General features: G+C 35.3%; 1 protein-coding gene across 1 annotated transcript in view; it reads right to left on the bottom strand.

Moving 5' to 3' along the window:
* The window catches only part of CNTN5 (contactin 5), a 276,614-nt gene that overhangs the window by 59,570 nt on the left and 194,808 nt on the right, over positions 1 to 22,236 (bottom strand). Inside the window, exons 12-13 of the mRNA XM_059840298.1 lie at positions 4,581 to 4,708; positions 3,452 to 3,627 (exon numbers count right to left, since the gene is read on the bottom strand). Coding sequence (XP_059696281.1) covers positions 3,452 to 3,627; positions 4,581 to 4,708 — 304 coding nt within the window. The remainder of the gene's footprint in view (positions 1 to 3,451; positions 3,628 to 4,580; positions 4,709 to 22,236) is intronic.

Here is a 22,236-nt window from a genome sequence, read left to right as displayed (position 1 = left end):
TATGGGAAGATTAAGGTCAGTAGAGATTTTAGGAGAAAACATTTTGAATAGAATTTTGACTAGGACTTCTACATTTGGCACAAGAGACAGAAAATCAAAGTTACACCAATAAAAAACAAGAAAGTGTCTACTTTCTGAGTTCATTGCATACTGTGTTGCTACAAGAAAATTTTGGAAATTCAGACTTTCATGAAAAATTTTTTCTATTACACAAATTATCCCTTACAGAACCTAAAATGTTATCAAGACTTTTGCTAGACAAAATTAGACTTTACCAATGCCTGAGGATTCTGGTTTTATATAACCCTTGGCATTCTTGCTTTTCTGCCAAATGTACTGTCAAGTTATATCTACACATAATTTGGGATGTTTTCTTTTCCTAGACTTCTATATGCAGTCATTCCAGTGGAAATCACCTGGTCCATTTTCCTTAATATCCATTTAATGCACCAGTTGACATCCTTATCACACTTAACTTTCTGCCAGGGAAATCCTTGAAGTACCTAAATTGGTATGGGCACTAAATAATTGATAACTCAGCAAAAAAGAATAGCAAAAATACCTTCAATTTGTATGAAAAATTACTTCTCAATATGAAAAATTATAACAGCTCTTTTTTGGTTCAAAAGCTACTGATATAATTTTTTAAAAAATAGTAATATTTATCAGTAAGATAAGATTTTCTTTTTAGTTGTAATTGCTAGGGATCATGCAATTCTAGTAAGTGAAAATTAATCTAGAGCCCAAACAGATGTTACTTTGGTGATAGCTTTTACAACACTGCATTAAGCATCAAGATGCTCATCATAACACCTGGGTCTGCCACAGTGAAAGTATGAGCACTGCAACCAGTGATGAGAAGTTTACTGTGGTTTTATTATTAGCAAAAGCCATTTAAATAATGATTAATTTGTCAGGCTTCAAAATGAATAACCAAACTTTCAGGCAAGCCTGAAAATATTTTTATATGATGAAGTATCAGTGTATGTACAAAAAATGGACATATAATTCTGTGACTTCATGCACACAAAAGCTATTTTTTTCTTAAATGTACTCCATTAAAAAGCATTTTTTTCAGGATCAACTAATGCAATTTTGAAATGTTTCAGTCAGAAGAGCGATATAAGGGAAATAGAACTCTGTCAGACTTCAAGTTCCTCTTTTCCCTATTCATAAATCTATGGCTTTAACTCATTGTGTATCTCAGCTTTGAAACTGGATAGGTTAAAGGAGATTACATGACAGCAAAAAAAGAGTTTTTTCTTCTTTTGTCTCCAGTATCTGGTCATGCTTTAGATTTTAGTGAAGTAAAGAAGTGCATTTTTAACCTTTTGATTAATTTCTCATTCTCATGTCGTTAACAGAAATGATAAGGAGATGCAATTGACAGCATTCCACAAAGGAGTAGGTATGGGAATTGTGTCAAAACACACCAAAAAATTCCTGTATTACCACAGTTTTTATTATCACTTTCAAGATTTGCATCTCTCACTGATCCAGCTTCATTTCAGGACAATGAAAAAAATCAAGATATTTTAGCCACTAGTTTATGAGAGGTTTGTTCAGCCTGGAGGAGACTGAGGTGAGACCAAGTTCCCATCTACTTCCTTATGAGGGGAAGCAAAAGGGATAGGTGGAGATCTCTTCACATTTGTGACAAGACCCAAGGCAATAGCCTGAAGTTGAGTCAGAGCTTGACAGAGTTCAAGAAGTGATGGAACAACACTCTCAGGCACATGGTGTGACTCTTGGGTGTCCTGTGCAGGGCCAGGAGTTGAACTGATGATCCTTGTGTGCCCCTTCCAACCCAGCTTAGTCTGTGATTCTGTGAGTGGTACCATTTTCACTCAGTAAAGTAGCAGTAACACTCCAGCAGCACAGTTATGAGGAGGTCATAAACTCAAATAGTTAGTTAAATCTATCAAGTTTTGGCCAAATTTTAATCATGTCAGGGCATATAAAGCAATCAGTAATTTTAGTGAGATTTGCATGAACATTTGTCAGAAAATAGGATGTTGTCTTTGATTGGTTTGAATAAGCCTTATTTCCATCAATTTGATGGTTTTCTCTTGTAGAAATGAAATTAATGAAAAATTCTTGAGAGAGATCTACAAAATCCTGTTTTTTCATATGCTAAATTATATTAACTTTATTTTGATATGAGATAGGAAATTATTTTGAAAGTTTCCTAGCCTATGGATTTTTCCCATTGATTAAAAATTTCCCTTGAAGAGAGATGCTGAAATACTAGGAAAGTATCATGTAGCATGTTTTAGATTTAATTTTTTTGGGAATGACTTGAAGTTAAATTCTAATCATAGGGCTTTTTCTTGAATCAAAGAATGATCTTGAAGTTAAAGAAAAGTGAAAGTTTTCCTTCTTACATAAATAGTGTTGTTTTGAGTGTTATATTCCTCAGATGAAGATAACTATACTAAGAACCTTCCCACTAAAATATACCTAGCTAATGTTGTCCAATTAAAAGGTTTATTGAAGTAAACTCAAATTTTAAAAACATGAACCCCCCACCAAGAGGATATGACTTCCATAAAGAGTATGACTTCCATGTAGGCAAACAGAAGAATAAATTGATTGCAGATGACAAGGTTTTTAATGCAAAGTTAACTTTGCTACATTGTACTCAAATGAGATACATTAAGTTTTAAAATTTCCTGACCTTTATGAACTTAATTTTTCTCTGTTAATATAGCGTGGACATTTGATTTACAGTTCATTAGTTGGAAGATTCAGTTAAATTACCATAGATTCCATTTCCAAGCTTGTTCAAATTAAAAGATTTCTTTCTACTAAGAAATGTTCAAATCATTTTACATGAGACAGGGTTGAAATTCTTTATCATTCCATTTGATCATATGAAACTCTTTTTGACTCAAGTAGCAATACTTTAAATTGGTATGCATATTTTTGTCCATTTGATTCATATTGACTTAAATAATGGTTACATGGTTAGGAAGTACCTCATGGAGGGAAGTCAGTAAATATAGCCCTTGCTATTCAGATATTAAAATATTTTCTAGGCAAGTAAAGCATTGGGAGGTGAAGGCATTTCAACAGACATTACCTGTGAGAGGGACATCAATGCTTATAGCAGCATCCTTTCTATGTTAAAATCAGAAGAATGTAAGTAGGATTTGATGGAAACTCCTTTCTGTTCCCTCTAAAATATTATCTCATACATCACTAATAATAGGATATAGAAGTTTAAATTAAATATCTTCTTGAAGAATACTACTTGTAGTGATTCTAGTGATCTGCAGTTTGCACCTCCTCTTTCTAACATTTCTTTCCAATGGTACTGAAACCAGTAACAAGTATTCTTCAAGAAACCAGTTATCTCTCAGTTTGGTAATTTGGTAAATGGGAGACATATAATAGTATGCAAATGTCTATCAATTCCCAGCACAGAGATGACAAATGCATGGTCACTTACTGCCTTGATGCTTTCAAAGTGTCCACCCTCTTTCTCAAAGTCAATTGGCTGCCCATTGAGCGTCCAGTAGAAGGTGACATCCATGGTGCTGTCATGAAGAGCTTTGCAGCTGAGGACGATGCTCTCTCCAACCGTTAGCTCAATCTTCTTGGGAGTCAGCTCTATTCTTGTAGGTTCTGGGAACAGAGAAGTGGTGGAAACATTCAGATGGAAATTCACTTATAGCGCCAGACCAAAATAATAGGATTGACAGATGCTGAGTCTACCCAGAGCTTACATTTGTTGTTAGTATGAATTGCAGACAGTCAAATACTGAAAGATATTCGTAATACACACTGAAGTATGACACTGGGGATCAGAAGGTACAGACAGCTTCACAGAGCCAGTAAGGCAGAATCCTAAACAGCAATCTATGGAACATGTGAGATGGATTCATTAATTAATTTTACAAGTTTCAGGAAAAACTACTTATTTTCTTTTATTTTTTTTTTTAAGGCTGCAGCACCTGGAATCTTGTGATTGCATGAAAATTCAGTTTTGTCACATAAAATAATAAAGGATGTTTCCTGGATTACTAAATACAGGAGGTAGCTTGAAAAATGAAGTTGAAAGGCTTGAACACCTGCAAAGAAAATCCATTAATTCAGCTGAAAAATGAAAAAGAAAAAAAGGTTCAGAATTGGATTGCTGCTCAGTAGTTTTAGTAGTATTATTAATCTTCTAGAGTACTACCTTTCTCTGGATTTTATATAGATACAATTATTACTTTAATTGTATCTATATAAAATCCAGAGAAATGTTTCTTCTCATGCAGAAAAAGTTAGGGGTAAGTAAGTTCCCAAAGATAAAATATGATAAAAGCAATATTGATTCCCTTACTTATAGAATTATTTGTAGTTTGAGTGATTTAATATATATATCAATTCTTATGACACATCTACAATAAAACAGCTGGAGTATGAAAAATGATTCAATGTTTGACCAGATGGAGTTTAGTCCCCTTAGCTTGTTGGAAATGCCTTTTTATTCTTCCTGGAGAATGCTGCTTTATGGTTGGCTGGGGATTCTAAGTAACATTTAAATATTAGTCAGAATAAATGATCATTACCATCAAAGCAATTTTTCATACCTTTAACAGATACTGATGCAATGATTTCTGCAGATCCAAATACATTTACACCTTGGCATAAATACCGCCCTTCGTCAGACTTGGAAGCATTCAGGATTCGCAGACTCCCATGTGGAAGAATAGTTATCCTGGAAAGGATAAATCCATAAATATATAAATATCTCTCCCATCCTAGCCAAATTCCATGGTGATATCTTTCAAAGATAATAAATAGGATTAAGGACTGCTGCCTCTGTAGCAAGGGATGATGAAGATGATAACTGAATTATCTTCTGTTTCAAAAACGTTTTAATAGATCCGTTTTACTCGACCTTCCTTAATTCAAAATTTTCACAGAAGCATCAGTGGATTAGTATCCTTTGACACTTATTAGGGGTGAATTGTAATGAAACTTTTGTAGAACAGTAGAAAAGGTAATTCTTCATAATTTGTCTTCAAAGTTTTACCACTATATTTTTGTCAAACCACATTTCAATATCAAGCACAGGCTATTCCATCTAGAAAAAAAATGACCTTAGAAATCAGATCTGAGAAGAATGGGAAACAAAATTCAAAAGACAAAAATAAAACCCTATAACTGTATCCGGTCAAAAGAGGATTTATGGCATCACAGTACAGTGTAGCAAAGGGACTTAAATAATCTTTGCTTTTTGTAGATGGGCTTTTATTTTTTTTTTCTGAGTCTATAATTGCAGCTCCACTATACCTCTTGGCTAAAGCATATTCATGAGAAATGTTTACCTGCTCACATTTAGGAGTTTCAAATTTTGGTTTTGCTTGCACAATATTGATCATAAAATCCAAGAAGCAGCATGTAAATTAACACTCTTTATGCTCTTCTAAAATGATAAATACCCTGAATTTATTCTATCTTGGAGTTGCAGTCTGGAAGATCAGTAAATAATCATGGCTCTTTTTCTGACAGAGCAGTAGGAGCCTAAAAGGAGTATGAGAACTCTTAGATGGCATTTAATCCAAGCCCTGCTTGTAGGTGTTGTGTATCCTTTTCCAGGTTAAGTAGTGGTTATGACTCTCTTGAAGGTCTTGGGAGATGTAGGCTGGGAGCACAGACACTGGAAGCAGATTATCCTCAGCAAATGCCATCAGGTATCCCATAGAGGTGGGGAGGACATGGGACACTTTCCTCTCCTGTATTTGAAAACTAAGGTAAGACCTCTGCGTTAGAGAATCTAAATAAGTAGGTGGGTCGCTCTTTCCCAGGGATGGTTGGATTTTTAGGTATACCTGTCCAGAGAGGACTTTCTGGGCAATACAGTATAGACTGACACTCCTTCTGCTGGGAGTCCTCTGTGGAGTCTGTGACTAGAAATCATGGAGTGTACAATGTTGTGTTTTACTCTTGAGAAGTATTTAATCAGGAGTATGGCACTTTTGACAGGACTGGGTTGGGCTCTTCAGCAGCAAAAGAAGGAAGGAATTACATTTCTAGGCTTTATTTGTTAAACTTCACAGCTGTTACATTTGATTTATACTTGAAGTGATTTACATAGGTTTAAAATTCAATATTGCACTCAAATCATTAATATGAGACTGCATTATTTTCTTTCTTTCTTTCTTTCTTTCTTTCTTTCTTTCTTTCTTTCTTTCTTTCTTTCTCTTTCTTTCTTTCTTTCTTTCTTTCTTTCTTTCTTTCTTTCTTTCTTTCTTTCTTTCTTTCTTTCTTTTCCTTCCTTCCTTCCTTCCTTCCTTCCTTCCTTCCTTCCTTCCTTCCTTCCTTCCTTCCTTCCTTCCTTCCTTCCTTCCTTCCTTCCTTCCTTCCTTTTTCTTCAAGAAAAAAAATAATATCCCCTATTTTCTAACTCTGTGAGAAATGGTGGTTTATTATCCGAGGTTCATAAACATTATGGTGGAGAAAACAGAATTTCATTCCAGTGAAAAATGTTCACTTCAGATGTGAAACCACTCACTGCACTCAGCAGACAGCAGAAGAAAATAATAGCTTCAAAAGTGAATGGGGCAGAGGAAGGACATGTCAACTCTAGGGTTCCCCAGCATAACTCCCATCCTACTCTAAAAAAATACACATCAGTATTTGAGTCACATTATTTGTGTAAAGGTAATTTTACAGTAAACATTATTGCATTAAGCAAATGAGTCTGTACTAGAGTTTTGAGGGTTTGGATTTTTTTCCAACAAATAAGAAGGCTTGAAACTTTGTTACGGTATGTCACACCTTTGAAGAAACACTCTGCTTTAGAAACTGACTGGGATGCAAGTTTTCTTCGTTTTTTCTCAGTGTAATTTTAAAAAAAAATTCTACCAACATGCTCAGTTTTCAATGCACTGAGGACATCATTTGCATGGCAATAGCTTTTGCAGAACAGTGATTGTTCTCATCAATATACTGACAGGATCAGAAAAAACCCCAGGATATTCCTTTAATATTTGCAAATTATAGAAGCTTATACACAGTTTAAATCCTGATAAAAAACAGTTTTGGAATTCTGACCTTGGAGAAAAAGAAATTTAGATGCATATGGAAGATTATCTAATGAATCTTATGGATATTGTCAACTACGTTTCTATGTAGTTAAAAGCTCCTGTTACCCATGAAGGAAAGAGGACTCACTCAATCACAGGAATTGCAAAAACAATTGCTGGTGAATTATTTGGCTCGGAAATTAATATTTTCTTTAAGATGCCTGGCACTCACCTGTCCTCCCTTTTTTTTTCATGTGTTTGGGAAAAAAGCCAGAGGCCTGGTTATGATGGAAACTGAAATGCTTTATTTATGCATACAATACTTGCAGCACACAGCAGGATCATAGACTTCTCCTCCTTCCCTGCCAATATCTCTCAGTCACAGAGAGACCACCTAAGTAGCATGTCTGCATATTTTAACAAAAAAAGTTTCATAGTAAAAAGTTTTTTTCACTTCATAAATAGAAGGTAAGCAAAGAGAGGAAAATGGAGCTGGGGTAGAATTAAGGATAATTCAGGAAAAGAAGCAACCCTAAATTATTAACTAATCTGAAAGTGAGGGAAAAATGGTGATAGATGAACAAATAGAAAAAAGATGGTAAAGGGATCATGGTGAGAGTTTGGAAATTATTGTACTTAAGTATAAGAAAAATTATTGCAATCACATAAAGGAGATGGAAGGTGTCCATAAAAAGTTTCTGAAAAAGAGTGGCGCAAAATAAGTGTCTTTGAAGAAAAGAGTTTTCATCTCTCTAATAACATGAAGAAAAGGAGATGAGAGTTAAAGTCTCCTCTCATGTCAAAAAATGTGTTGTCTTGAGATCAACTGCAACAGAGATTTTAGCAGTAATTGCTAGGAAAGTGGAAGTAAGATATAACAGCAAATGGACTTGAGATAAAATTGAACATTGGTTAACTGAAGTACACTGAAAGAGATTAAACTATTATAATATTCCATAAGAAGAAATATTTTCTAGAGAAAACAAGCAATGCAGTTTTAATCTTCCATGGGTCTCAAGCATGATTTTCATGCTGAAATTTCCATGGCTGCTTAAATACATTTAATAAAAAAATTAAGGATTGTTAAGAAACTGGTTGAAGAAAAGAATTTTTTTTGAGAGAAATTGGTTTTTATACTATGACATTATTTTTCAAAGTTACCAGGATACAAAAAGGCTGCTCAAAATTTGATTTAAAAAATGGTTCTTTGAGACAGCAATTGAGCATCAGATTGGTAGAAAAGCAATAGTTGTGACTCTGAACTAAGATAACCATGCAGTAAAGAAAAATGCAACCCTAGAATTTATCAGATACCAACCTGCATCTCTTTATGGAGGTATTAATACATGAAGTTCTGAGAAAATATAATTAGGCCAATTTTGATCATCAGTATTCAGAAAGATTAATTCTAATCAAGCTGACATTTGGAAAGATCAGCATGATGACCAGGGAGGAAAGAAAACCTTTTGTTCTAGAGGCTGTTTGTAAAATTAAAACTGCATGTGAGATGGGTTTCTATTTTACATGTTAATTCATGGATCTTGTCAGCAGTCATTTGAACCTCCATAAAAAGTATAAAGTGCAGATGTGTAATTCACAATGCAGATCTCCACACTTTGGATCTCAACCTGGAACTGAATCTCAACCTCAAATATTAATTTAGTTCCCCAGATATAAGTACATTTCATGATCTGGCATAATTTCTGAGGTAAAACCACAGCTGCAGCAAGACATGGAAATTAATTTCCTCATTGTCCCCATTTGCTGTAGGCTTGTTTTGAAATGAAGCCCTCTGAGCACCTGAACTTCAGCTGATACTAAACTAGAAGGAATGCTTGAGGAGTCAATTGCTTTTCAGATAAAAACAGGAATCCATCTGTGGAATGGAACTAGAGCTATTCCAAAGGGAAACCTTGGAGAGTGGACAGTGTGGATAGTATCAATTTTTTGCTTCTCCTATTGATCCATACTACCTGCTCATGCAGAAATGGCCATTAGACACCTGCACTGGGCTGACACACATGACAGAAGACCCGTGAGAGGATGTAAGTGCTTAAAACACAGACATGGAAATCAATTAGCCACAAGCTTCACTGCCAATTAAGCTGAAACCCCCCAACAAATTAATAATTAAAAGACCTAAATTGAAATTGAATATGATTTCAAAGTGTGTCTTATATCTCTTCATATTATAATTTTCCACTCAGATTGTATCAGAAGTAGTGCAGCTGTTGGATGCCCAGCTTGCCAAGAGCATCAGCAAATTTTGACATACATATTAGTAACATTTCTATAATGTCAGTTTTGCTAATGACTGCACAAACTAAACTAGTTTGAGAACTGCTACAAAGCCATAGAAATATGAATGAGAATGTAAATTTTCCTCTCCAAGGCTTCTGGACTGGACTTAGATTAACATTAGAAAATACTCAGCAACTACACTTCTCAAAAAATATTTTCAAATTATTAGTTTTACTGTAAAAATATTGCAGTCTATTCAAAGTTTATACTCACCAGTAACAATTTAGATTGAAAACACACCTAGTATATTTTTTTAAACAAAAATGCATTAGCTCACTCAGATCAGGAATTTTGTCAGTTTTGTTCTTCTTTCAACAATGAAGTATGCACCAGGGAGAGCAAGTCTTTGACAAAGAATGCCCAGCTTTACCTGGAAGGATGAACTTCCAAACTGTTTGCATATGGGATGTTGACATGAATAGAAGGGTGGTGTCTGAGGCCAAGTGTTTACTAAGAAGCTGATGGATGGAAATCAGACTCAAGAAATGCTGGATCTTTTCTTATGGATGGTGTTTGGGCACCCTTTATTTGGCAGTCTGAAATGCCTTCTCTTAATCTTCTGACTGACAGGAGGTAGAGAACATGCTGATGGTAGTGAACAGAGAGTAAATTCCCCACAAATGTGAATGAAAAAGCTCAGCTTCCTTTAGGTTTCATGTGATTTAGAGAATGGGAATAGGATATGATATGTAAGAGTTGTTTCCATGGTATGGTTTGCTTTTTTTTTTTTACAGTATTTTGATTAAAAGGTAGAAATATTTTTTCCTTCCTGCTGCTCAGTTCATAGAAAACTTTTGAGAGTGACCATACACTTTGGTCTTATGTTGAGGGGAAGGAGTAAGACTTGGGAAATACAGACATCATTGTTTTGATATAAAAAAAAGGAGATATATTCTGTTTGCCATATATTTTTTCCTTTGATTAATTCTTAAGTATAAATGAAATGTATTAGTAGTGCAGATACTTTTACTGTTCCACTGTCTTACTGAAAAAAATATTAGTTCATTAACATCTGGTATCACCCACCGTAGAAATTCTCAGATATTATTTACAGCTAGTAGAGGAAATACTATTGTATGCTGAAAATTGATGCTGGAAATTTTCAGCCTTCTTTATCACCAGGGACAGTTTTACCTTGACCCACTGGGGCCAGGATGTGCATTTGTTCTCCATATCATGTTAGATCAGTGAGCAGAGACTTCCATCAAGATTTAGATAATGAGAAATGGAAACTCTAATTTTCATTCTCTTGCATTATTCATAGCAGATTCTCACAATCAGATGTCTTGATGCTGTGGTAGAAATTGTTTCTGGATGCTGAAGAAGCAGAGCAGTTGAGGCAGCAAACATTAGAATTGCTGCGCAACAGTTCAGGATTTTACAGAGGACTTGTTACACAGACAGGGACAGAGTGTCTGGATCTTAATAGAAATTAGTGTCAGGCAGCTTGTACTTGGAGCTCTGTATTCTTTAAATAACAATTACAGAGTAAGAAAAAATAGAAGTCAGATGTGTGGCCATTTTTGGTGGGGACGAAGAACTAATGATGGGTAGTTTGGTTAGGCTGCAGATATTATTATCTTTCTCTGTTTTCAATTAGTTCCTTTGGTGTTAACTTTTGACTTTCAAACTGAAGTAAATTTTTATTGCACATTAGAGATATAACCACAGCAATCAGGTAAGCATAAAATTTAGTTAAAACCTTTACAAACTTTAACACCTAGTAACTGGAATTAAAAAGAAAGTTATTGGTGGTCAGAAAATCACCCCCTGCATTTTTCATTTGGATCTAAAATCAGGAGTATGAAATTGTCTGCATGTTGGAAATAAGAATTTTAAAGATGCAAATGGAGAGAATCTGCACTGACTCATTTAGCCTGTGGTCCCTCACAGTGTTCTGATCTGAACAATCTGTCATTTGACATTACTTTGGGTTTGGGATCTGTCAGTTTCCTTTAATGTAGACTACAAGGAATCAGAACAAATATTTGTAAATAGTTGAAACCTTTATTTCTCCCTGAATGGCTTTGGGCTATCTCATTCCTCTTTGTTTTCTCTTGCTCCTTCATAATACATGCACAAACCTCTAATGGTTACAGAAAACAGATGTGAGTCATTGCTATAGTAAGGCCACTTGGATAAGCAAATGACAATCTATTTTATATTCATTTTTTAATAATATCACCTAGATAGAGTAATTTTTATTTTAATATTCTTGACTCAATTAGGAAAAAAACCCTATATTTGGCACAGTCCCTTGGCAAAGCATGAAATGATTTGGATTTTCTTCACTTCATGTTTTCAAACATTTATAGTGGTGCAATTCCTGTGTGATGTCTTAGGTCATTGGAATACACTAAGCCTTATAATTTATGTCCTACAAACTACTTCCAGCTCTATTTAAGCTAATCTATGCACACTGTCTTAGGGCAGTTTCTTTCAAAGAGCCACAGCCAGCCCTCTCATTTGTCCTTGCTGCTTGCTGCACAGGAACATTTGTGCATGAAAACACATAGCTCTCCCTGGTGCAAATGTTGTTCATGTATGTAAATATAATTTCATGTGAATGACACTAGAAGTTATTTTTTGCTAACAAATGTGGCTTCTGTTCTCAGCACAGGGAATAAATATGATCTGCAGTGTTTCTGTGCAACAAAGTCTGGAAAACACTGATATGTCAGAATTGGAAGGGTCTTTGGGTGTGCTTTTTTCTTTGTATGAATCAGCTGGTCATTATTATTTTAAATCATTCTTTGCATTAATGACTTTATTCAACCCAAAACTTAAGCACATTGTTTGCTTTAAAGACTTTATTAATAGCACCAGTGCCAAGGATGATAGAAAGATGCTAAAAATTAAATTTCTAAGGTAACAAACAAGATAGCTAAGGTAATAAACTGAAATAGAGCCTACCTGTAAAGGAAAAAGAAATTCAGATCAGTAATCTATTAGCTAGAGAAATTATGCAACAAGCAGATATTTAAATTATTCTACATTTTTACTGATATTCTCAAGGAAGTGTTGGTGCATATTGAAAATTTAATATCCCTTTACTAATTGGTACTTTGTTGTGCTGCTCAAATATTTTACCCTCAAATGTGTTTCATTTTGTGCAAAGAAAGAACTAGGAGTATTATTCAGAAGATGTATGAGGATAAGTGTTCTAGAAACAATTATTCAAGAAATTGTTAAGAAAGTCCATTTAAGGTCTTTTTCGCCCTGCATTGAAATCCAACAGTTCTTTAAAAGCTCTTATAAAATACAATTGGTTTAGAACAATTTATTTCTAAACATGCTGAAAATACTCTAAAATTATTAACATGTTCTTTTATATTTTTAAAATCCATATCATACTTTTGACCCATTTAAATTTTATATATATTTTAATATTTAAATATTTTTAATAATTAAATGTGTTCCTCTTTTTTTGCACACTATTTCAATGTCAAAAATTTTCTCCTGCTGCAACAAGGTTCCTTCTTTTCAGGAAAAGCTTTAACACAATAATTTTCTCCATGTTTCTAAGTGACAGCACTGAATTATTAACTTGCTCTCTTTTACTCAGAAGCTTTAGAAATAATAACTTCTGCAAGGACTGCATGATCCCCCCAGGAAAGAAAAATACACAGGAAACTTAGCAAGTCTAAGATATTTCTGTGTTTCACTTGTTAGTTAGAAAAGTAACATTAATACTCAAAGGCAGACCTTATATGCAAGAGGTAAAATTCAAATAGACCAGGTGCTCAAGGAGGCAGATCTTCAGCCAGTGTAAAATAACATATTTTCATTCAACTACATGATTCTATTATGGCTCATACTAGATAAAACCACATCTCAAAACAGCCAAACTATGCTATGCTTGAAGAGTTAACATTAACTTCAGAAATAAATTATGAAGAGCAGAAACTTAAATTTCATTCAAATTATATTCTTGTAAATTGAAGACTGGTAATTAGATGCTTACATGGGAAGTTTTCATATGCTTATCATATGAAAGTTGTCTGGCAGTCATCTAGCTAAAGCACTATTGTTGGAAGCTGTGTAATGATGTCCAGTCAGATGGAACCTGATTCCAGTGTTGATTCTACAGCACTACTAGAATATTAGCTGCAAGTGGTACTTTCATGTAACACAGCAATTGAATTGAATATTTCCCATCTCTCTGAAAAATTTTTTTCTTAGATATAGTGTTACTGCCTTCACATGAATAGAAGAGCTGGATAGAAGAGAATAAATGATTGTTCTTTTGCATTAAACCCTTGCTCTCAAGAAAAATAAAGAACAGCAGACAGTTGTCACCCCCCACCCCCAAAAAAACCCCACAATCCCAAACCATTGCAGTTTGCAGTTAATTAATATGCATTGTTTAAGGACCCCCCCACTGATGGAGGTGTTTTCTACTTGGTAGTGCTCTTCCTGGCATACATAGACAGTCAGTATTGAAGAGCCAGGGAGCTGAATGCCCCAATCCCGAGCAAGGAGGTAAAGGACCAGCAGTCAAACTGATGGCTGGATGCTTGAGAAAGAAGCTGACTGGTGAGAATGAAATCAGCAAGTGGGTTGTAAATCCTTGTGAAATAGCCAGCATGGAGGCTTGAAAAGGATAAGAGATTTCTGTGTCCCATTCATATAATGCATAGAAACACACCAAAAAAGCATATTCTTTCCTGACATTTTCAGAAATAGACAGGATAATGAGATTTATATGATCATGGTGTGGGAGGGTTGAGATAGTTTTAATGGTCCACTGATAAATGCTATTAATGTAGCATTCTGTTAATTTGTTACTTTTGAACGAAATTTGCAAAATTGTGGTTTCAACTATCTCATATATCTGATCTCAGTTGTAGTACAGAGACAGGACAGATGAATGTGGCAATGTCTGCCTTATCCTCACATCAAGCTGACTCCGTTGTCAACTGGAGAAGCTCCAAATATATTTCTATCATATGGTATGTACTGCTGGACTCTGGAAAATGAAGACTGATTGCTTTCATCATTATGCTGCCTCTGGAAGAGTGTGCAAAGTCTGCCCTTACTGCATGTTGGTCCAGGTAGAAACTCCGTGGAGAGAAGATTCCATTAGCATGATGTATGTTGTGCTTGGATCAATAGCTACAAGTCCTTCACTAGTTGTTTAGAGCTGTCAATATAAGATTCAGTGCTCCACAGAACTGCTGGCCTTCCAACCATTGCTGTTGTGAAATAGCCCCTATTTTCTCCCTGTCTAATAACCATAAAGTCTCAGCTAGACTACAAATGAGTTTGACACACTGTTTTCATGAAAGATACATGATCTAGAGGGGAAACAGTCAATTTTTCAGTACAAAAGCAACTTCTGAAAATGGGAAAAGAATAATTTGAACATAGATTACCTCCTAAAATACATTTGCTGAGATGTTTAGAGAATTTTGAGCATTTATAAGCTTTTTAGATTGTGCACAACAAAAATGGCATGTATTAGCATAGCAATAGATGTGATGGAATAGAATAATTGGTCCTGCTTTGCAGTAAGATGTCCCTGCTGGCTGTCTGGTTATTCATATCAGAGATCACCATGCTGTGTCCAATAAGGGGCAGTCATCACTTTTTTGCTTAGTTCTGTGATATTTCTGAGTTTACCCTTGGAAATTCCAGCACTTTTTTCTATCATCTTCAGCAAAAATAAGATCTAATGTGAAAGATCTCAATAATCTCTTGCTACATCCAGAAAGAAAACAAAGCTATCTCATGGCTCCATTACTCCATACTACTTCACACCTTTAGGAGCTTTTCAGTGGAGAAACCTGTGGGATAGAACAGACTTCACAAAAAATGTGTGGAGTGAGAGATAATCACCTGATAAACAAACTTCCATCCATCTCTGGTTCCATAATGCATCTGTAACCTATTTCTGTGATACAGCTCTGGATTTCTACATCATTTACATTCAACACACTTCCTGACTGCATCCTCGACAAGGAGTGTGCTCAAAAGGCCATGCCTCTACCAATAACACCTTGCTGTTTATTAAGATATTGCTGCAAGAATAGGCTTCAGAAACCTCGATTACAAATAGCAGTGCAGAGCAAAGGCTGTGCTGTTTCTGCAGTGCATACAAAATTACCAGAGGAAAATTTGTTCTGGAAGACAGCTTTGCTGGAATACTACCTTTCCTCTAATAATGGACAACTCTCTCTAATTAGTTTTTTCTTTTAGTAGTAAACCCACAGGTTAATGATCCTACTTAGAGGGTCATGCAGTGTTTAAACCTTTATGAGGAGTAAAAAAATATATCTAACTAAGCTGTAAATCTGACAGATCTACATTAATTTTCTTACATTTTGTGAAAGAACCAACCTGACCTGCGGATCTAGACATCTTGCAGGAAGGAAAGACAATCAGTTCAGCGGAGAGACAGTTTAAAAGCACTGGCTCAGCACAAAAATACTTTCAGACTGTAGGAGTGGTAAATGGGATTTTGACTAAAATGAACTAGGATCTTATTGACTCCACTTTTCAGGTCAGATGAGTTCATTTTGCATTCTAGGGGGGAAACAGGTACCATGGCTGGAAAACTAGGTAAAACAAGATTTATTTTATTCTCATGTCACAAGGTGAAATACAGTCTATTAACTGGAAAAGGCAGTTAAAAAGACACATGTTCCCTCCAGAGAACCACATTGCCACTGAGGGTGAAAAGGGTACAAAGTTCTTACTGACAAACAATTTATTGATTAGAGTTTTTTGAACCTAAGAAGCTTTAGTTTACTCTGGAATATCTTGCACTTTAGCCACAACTCAAAAATTTTGATTACAGGTTGGAATAACAGTTCAGGAGGATGCGCTTCAGTTTAAAACATCAGTTTAAAACTGTATCTATCTACAGCTGTTGGAGGATAACAGATGGAATACCTGCAGTGATATAAGTTATGTGCAATAAAACATGTGACAAAAATAATGGAACAGAAAAAAAAAATGTCAGTGACTATCTGTGCTAGTCCACCAGGCTGCTCCCAAAGATGGCTCTTGTTTTAGAATCAGGTGTCCTGTCATGCACAGTGAGAAGGTCATAGACTTCTTTGGGGGAAACACTCTATGTGAAAAAAAAGGTGTCCTCAGGCCAAGTCTATTTTGCTTTATGCACAAACTACCCACATACAACCTCTACATCCTGTCTCTCAGTGCTTTTATTGCTTGTGTATGGATGGAAATTTGTGGTGATCAGAGGCCCCAGAAAGGACTAGGGAGCCAGCAAGAACCCATGAAAGTGCTTGGAGAGAAGATGTAACTGCCAATTTTGTGGTGTTGAATGCCCACATATTTAAAGGCTTTGGATGACTCTTGGATTTCTCTTGCTTCTACCAGCCACAGGTTCTCTGATGTATGAGACTTAATGCCTGCCCATATTTATTTATCATGGTAAGTTTGATCATTACATCCCACTGGTCAGACCTCATACTCCCATATAATACAGATAATCAGTTGCTAATTTCAAGATATAAACTGTCATGGTTGCAACATCACATCAAATTGGAGAGGATCTCATATTAGTCCATATTGGTCTAGAGGCAGAAGTAAATTTTTGTGTGGCATTAGCTATGTCACACCTTCAGACTGGTGACATGGTAGATGTGGAATCATTCAAAGATATCTGCTGTTGTAATTATAATGGGAAACTCTAATGCTAAAATCTGGCTCTTGTTTCCTATTTGAGAAGGTCAAAGCATCATTAGAACATTCACATGGCACACAACTCCAAGCTTACTGTCTTCATACCAAGTCTCAATAAATAGGCATCTTCTCTCATCAGCATAGAGACAAGAACATGATACTTCTTCAGTGACATAATTTCCTTGTTTGCCTAAATTCTACTTGCCTTCAAACTTGCTTCTCAGTCTTTCTTCCCTAACTCTTCTTTTCTTCCCAAAACAGTATGTTATGATATTCTTAACTGATGTCAAGATGTTGCCACATCTCACTTCCTCCCTAACCTTACCTCTGAAGTGCATTATTGATGATGTGGGCATGGAGCTGGGAACACAGAAAATAGGATGAAAAAGTTACTGACTTGCTGGGGGTAATCTGCTGCCAGATATGCAGTGGTGTCCTCTAATTATACAGCTAGACTAATCAGAAAACACTCCCCATTTTATAATTTTATATGGTTGTACTGTAGCAAGATCCCATCTCAGGATGACAGGGAGGAGTACTGAATCAACAGAGACTTCACTGCCTACTCTATAATCACATCTAATTTTTGCACACAGAATTATTTCCAGAACTTTAAAAGAATTTTAATCTATTTTTAATAACTTTACTTGTGTACTCTGAATCTATTAGACCAGGTAACTACTTCTCAGGGACCTGGCAAGGCTACACTAAGTATCTAAAGGCAGTAGTGTGAATGTGTCCTTAGAGCAGGTAGTGACAGATGGCACAAGTTTTGCCCATTGTTTTGCAGTTCGCTGTGTTGGCATCTCTCTTTCCCTGTCTTCAGATGTCTGGGAAAAGACACAGTCAGGGATCAGAAGCAATGAAAAAAAGATGTTTTTCCTAGGGATACAGAGAGGACTACATACAGGTTTATTGAAACCCGATGAAAGATTGCTGAACTAAGAGCCAACAGAAGGGAAGGATGAGCCTTCCAAGGACACAGTGAATGAGGATAACCTGTTTATAGTTTCACCTTTCTGCTGCCAAGTTTTCTCCATTTAAAAAATTGCCCTTGATTTTACTTCAGTTCTAAGAAAACATAGCTCTTGTGGTTCAAAGATTTTTGGTGCTTTAGGCATGCTCACTTTGATGAAAATTACTGAAAAATCCTCAGAACTCTGTTTGACTCATGCTCCTATCACACTTGAATTCCTGCTGAACTGAGATTACACTTATAACTTCATCCATAATTTTTTTCTCTTATTTTTGAGTGTTTGAACTCAGACCCTTTGCAGTGCTCTTCACGTAGTTGCTTGGATATGATTATAGGATTGTTTATGGACTTTGCAAAAGTAGTATGTAAAGAGCAATTGGCCTTTTAAATCAAGATTTCACAGCTTCTTCCATGAATAGTCAGCAAAAACAAATTGCTTTTTAATAAGAAAATTTTATTTACTGTTTTTATCGAGATTGGAAACCTAAGCTTCCATTTAGCAGTGAAGCTGTGGAAGGGAACACAGTAAGGTGGGGTCTTTGCTACAAGGATCAGACAAAAACATCCCTTTGAGAGTGGGGTATAGTTTAAAACCTTCAAAAGTAGGATGAGGACTGACCTTGATAAGGCTTAGTGATACACAGAAATATATGTATATTCAAGGTGCTGCTTGACAGCTTCCAAGCTCATAGATGGACTTTTATTTATGGACATTTATAAAGCAATCCAACTTGTGGGCCTATCTTCACTGTGGAAACACTTTAATTTATATCTTCAAATATAGAATCTAAGGAGATTCATACTCAAATACAGACTGATAGTATGAATTGTGCAATATGTGAGCTAAATTAAATTAGCTCAATTGACATATTTTTTATAAACCAGTAACACTACCTTTATGAGTCCTGTACCACCAACCTTCCACTTGGAACATCCTTCCAATATTTAAAGTAAACTTAAAAGAAAGGTGGGAACACATTTTTAATGGACCCTGAAGTGATAGGACAATGTGCTTCAGACCAAAAAAGGGGAGGTTAGAACTGTATGTAAGGAAGACTATATATATGAGGAGGAGAATATATAAGGAGGGTGGTGAAAGACTGGATAAATTTACCCAGAGAGGTGGTAAATAACCAGTCTCTGGAAACATTCAAGGTCAGGTTTGATAGAACCCTGGGCAACCTGATCCAGCTGAAGGTGTCCCTGCTCTTTGCAAGGGACACTAGGGGGTTAATTTTTGATCTGATCTCTTCTATGATTCTATGAAAATAGGAAAACTTGGTGGAAAAGACAAAAATAGTCTTAAAATAAAGGACAATGTAAAGGGTTTTGCCTCATATGAAAGGAGATGCAATGAATGCAGAACCAGTGCTCACCAATTTGAGTTTAGCAACTCCTGTAATCCAAGAAGGGAAGACACATTCTATGCCTGTAGCCCATAGCAGAACAAATGAACAGCCTATTTCTTCAGCTGCTCAGCAGTGACATGAGCAGTAGATAAATCAGTTGGCTAATCAGTTGGTCCTACTGCCAAACATGAAATAAGTATGGATTTGCAGTAATTATCATTGCAAAGAGGTCACTAGTGAGCACTATACCTGTGTGAAGAGTTTAAGACCTCTGGGTCATTTATGAACCATGGTCCATTGACTGCTCTTTCACAGATTACTCTTTCTACCTAATTGTGATTTGTATCTAAAAGCTTTTCTTGGTCAGTATGGAATTAGTTGTAGGGATACTTTGTTTCTCCACATTTGGTATTTATTTAATGAACGAAGTAATGACTGTCTACAATACTAAGAATGTCTTACCTTAGGCTTCATGGTTAAGCAAAAGAAAAGTATTAAGTGGGTTATTTTTCTTATCCCTGCACACACAGGGAAGCTACAAGAAAACTTTATTGCTACTTTCTAACCAATTTCCTGAAAGGGCCAGGCACTTTCCTGGGTTTTGCCTAGGAAGGACAGCAGATATGAGAAGAATGGTGAGGGACAAATTGGGATCAAGAAAATGTCGGACATTCTTTTGCTTCCTGTGCACCCTTAGAATGAATTCTAGGTCTTTTCTGAACTCCTCTAGAATATGGGCACTGTGATTCAAAGGTCACAATTAGTAAAGAAGGCAAGGTAGTGTAAAATAATCAAAGAATAAAACACTGCACACTGAAGCCCTTAGGCAATGCTGCCGTAAAAAAAATTAAACAAAAAACCAAAGGGTGAGATGAAAGATTCGTGTTCACTGTGACTATAAAGAAACCTTATAGCTGCAAGCTAATATCATTTCTTCTACAGCTATTTTCATCTCAAAATGAGAATGTTTATGTTGTTGATATTATACATAATTTTAATCTCAAAGCTCTAAGTTCACCACAATGCAAGGGGCTTTGAGATAAGATGTAGGTTTAATCCCATCAGATACTTTTCTGATGGGATTAAACCTACATCTGGTTTCACATCTGAGTGTTTGAAGATACAGGGTTTGAGAGCTTGCTTAAGCTCAGCTATGCTTTAATTCTTACAGCTGCATGATCACTCAAGTTTTTTTATTTTCTCTTTTTTTTTCCCTAGGTTGTCTTTGATCCAATTCTAATTTTCCATTTAAAGATGAAATCTTGTAGTTCTAAGAATACTTGCAGAAGGCAAGTAGTCTTTCCTGTAACACAATAATGACAAAACCTTCCCTTCTGTTTTGTTTTTCTTTACTATAGAAGTTTAACCAGGTTGTAAGCAGCACATAAGCCTAACAAACCACTGGAAACATTTGTGTCCAAGTTCACCTGGGAATAGATATCTTCTAAAATAAATTTTTGGCTGATGTTCTGCCTGAATTTAAAATTCAATCAGAATTCAGTGGTCCACTAGTTACTTGTTTATAATCAAGAAAAAAATGTAGACCATCAAGAAATTTTGGGATGCAACACAGGTGTTGAACCATATCCTTAGCTGTGATGGTACAAATGTTTGTTTGAAGTACAAATTATACTGGTTTCCTATCCATGTGTGTGAAAATATGCATGATGGAAAAAAGGAAAATATTTTAGTACCGGATAATTAATGTTTACAGGATATTCAAGTATTCTAGGGATACTATTCTGATATCTAACTCCATAGAATTAGCCATGGTTGTGGAAGGTTCAAATTTACTACAGGATTTTATTTTTCTTTGCCCCAGATTTCTGGAATTCCTTGGGCTTTGAATAAAAAGTAGCATATTTTGATAAGAATATTTCGAAAAATATTTTTAGTATTCAACATTCTGCATCACTAGTCATATAAAAAGTGTGAAATATTTACAGTTTGGCCACTAAGTTGGAGTAGTTTCTATGAGATTGGATGAAAGAAAAGAATAAAATTTGTGATCAGAGACAGGGACTTCAAAATTAATTTCATAGGTTTTTGTTTAACAAAGCTTTATAACAAGTACAAACACTCACTTCCAGATAAATAGTGCCAAGCCTTACTTCCTCCTTTTTATAACTCATTTTACACATCAATATTCTTATGTATGGAAATTTGTTTAAATAAATCATTGTTGCTTGAACAGAAAACCTAAATTGTTGTTGGAGTAATATTTTCGTGTGCAAAAGGTTTCCTGTTGGGCAAAAGTCACCATCTTTATCAGAAAATATTAAATAAAAGAAATTTAAATGTTTCCATTTAAATTAGGCCATGATTGTTGAGATTTACAGATTGAGGCTTGATTCATTTAAGGCAATATGCCTCTCTCTAATTAATTACAGAATTACTGTTTTCATCTTTGTAAATGCCAAATGAATTAATCACCATGTCTAAACAACTAATGTCTTGGCAATTAAATAATGACTTGCATTTCATTGAATGGAGTTACACTAGTTTTAGGTCTTCATGTTGGGCCACTAGCCATAAGATTGCACTTCATTTGATCTAATTAATAGGAAACTGTTAAAGTGAAACCCACAGATGCAGAAATTCAATTTAAAGGTTCATACACCTGATAAAAGAAACAAAGACGTAGACAAATGCACTGGAAAACATCTGCCTAAAATGGAAACAAGGTTGATTGTTAAAAATATTTTGCAAAGCAGAGGCATATTTAATTAGCACTTTCTATATTCAGCTCTGAAACTTATAGAAAAACTGTGTATACCCCAATTCTGAGTGTCTCTGGATGTTACTCTCCCATTTCACAATCACTCTGGATCACTTTCCATCATAAATTTGAGACAGAACTACAATAGGTGTTTCCATCCAATTAGCCAAAACTCATTATTAAGGGTTTCTGACATTCTTATGTTTTTATTTTTCT

This window comes from Haemorhous mexicanus, chromosome 2 (genome assembly GCF_027477595.1).
Source record: "Haemorhous mexicanus isolate bHaeMex1 chromosome 2, bHaeMex1.pri, whole genome shotgun sequence".
Classification (NCBI taxonomy): domain Eukaryota; kingdom Metazoa; phylum Chordata; class Aves; order Passeriformes; family Fringillidae; genus Haemorhous; species Haemorhous mexicanus.
The sequence above is the reverse complement of the archived record's forward strand: the minus strand, read 5'-3'. Positions and strand labels throughout refer to the sequence as shown.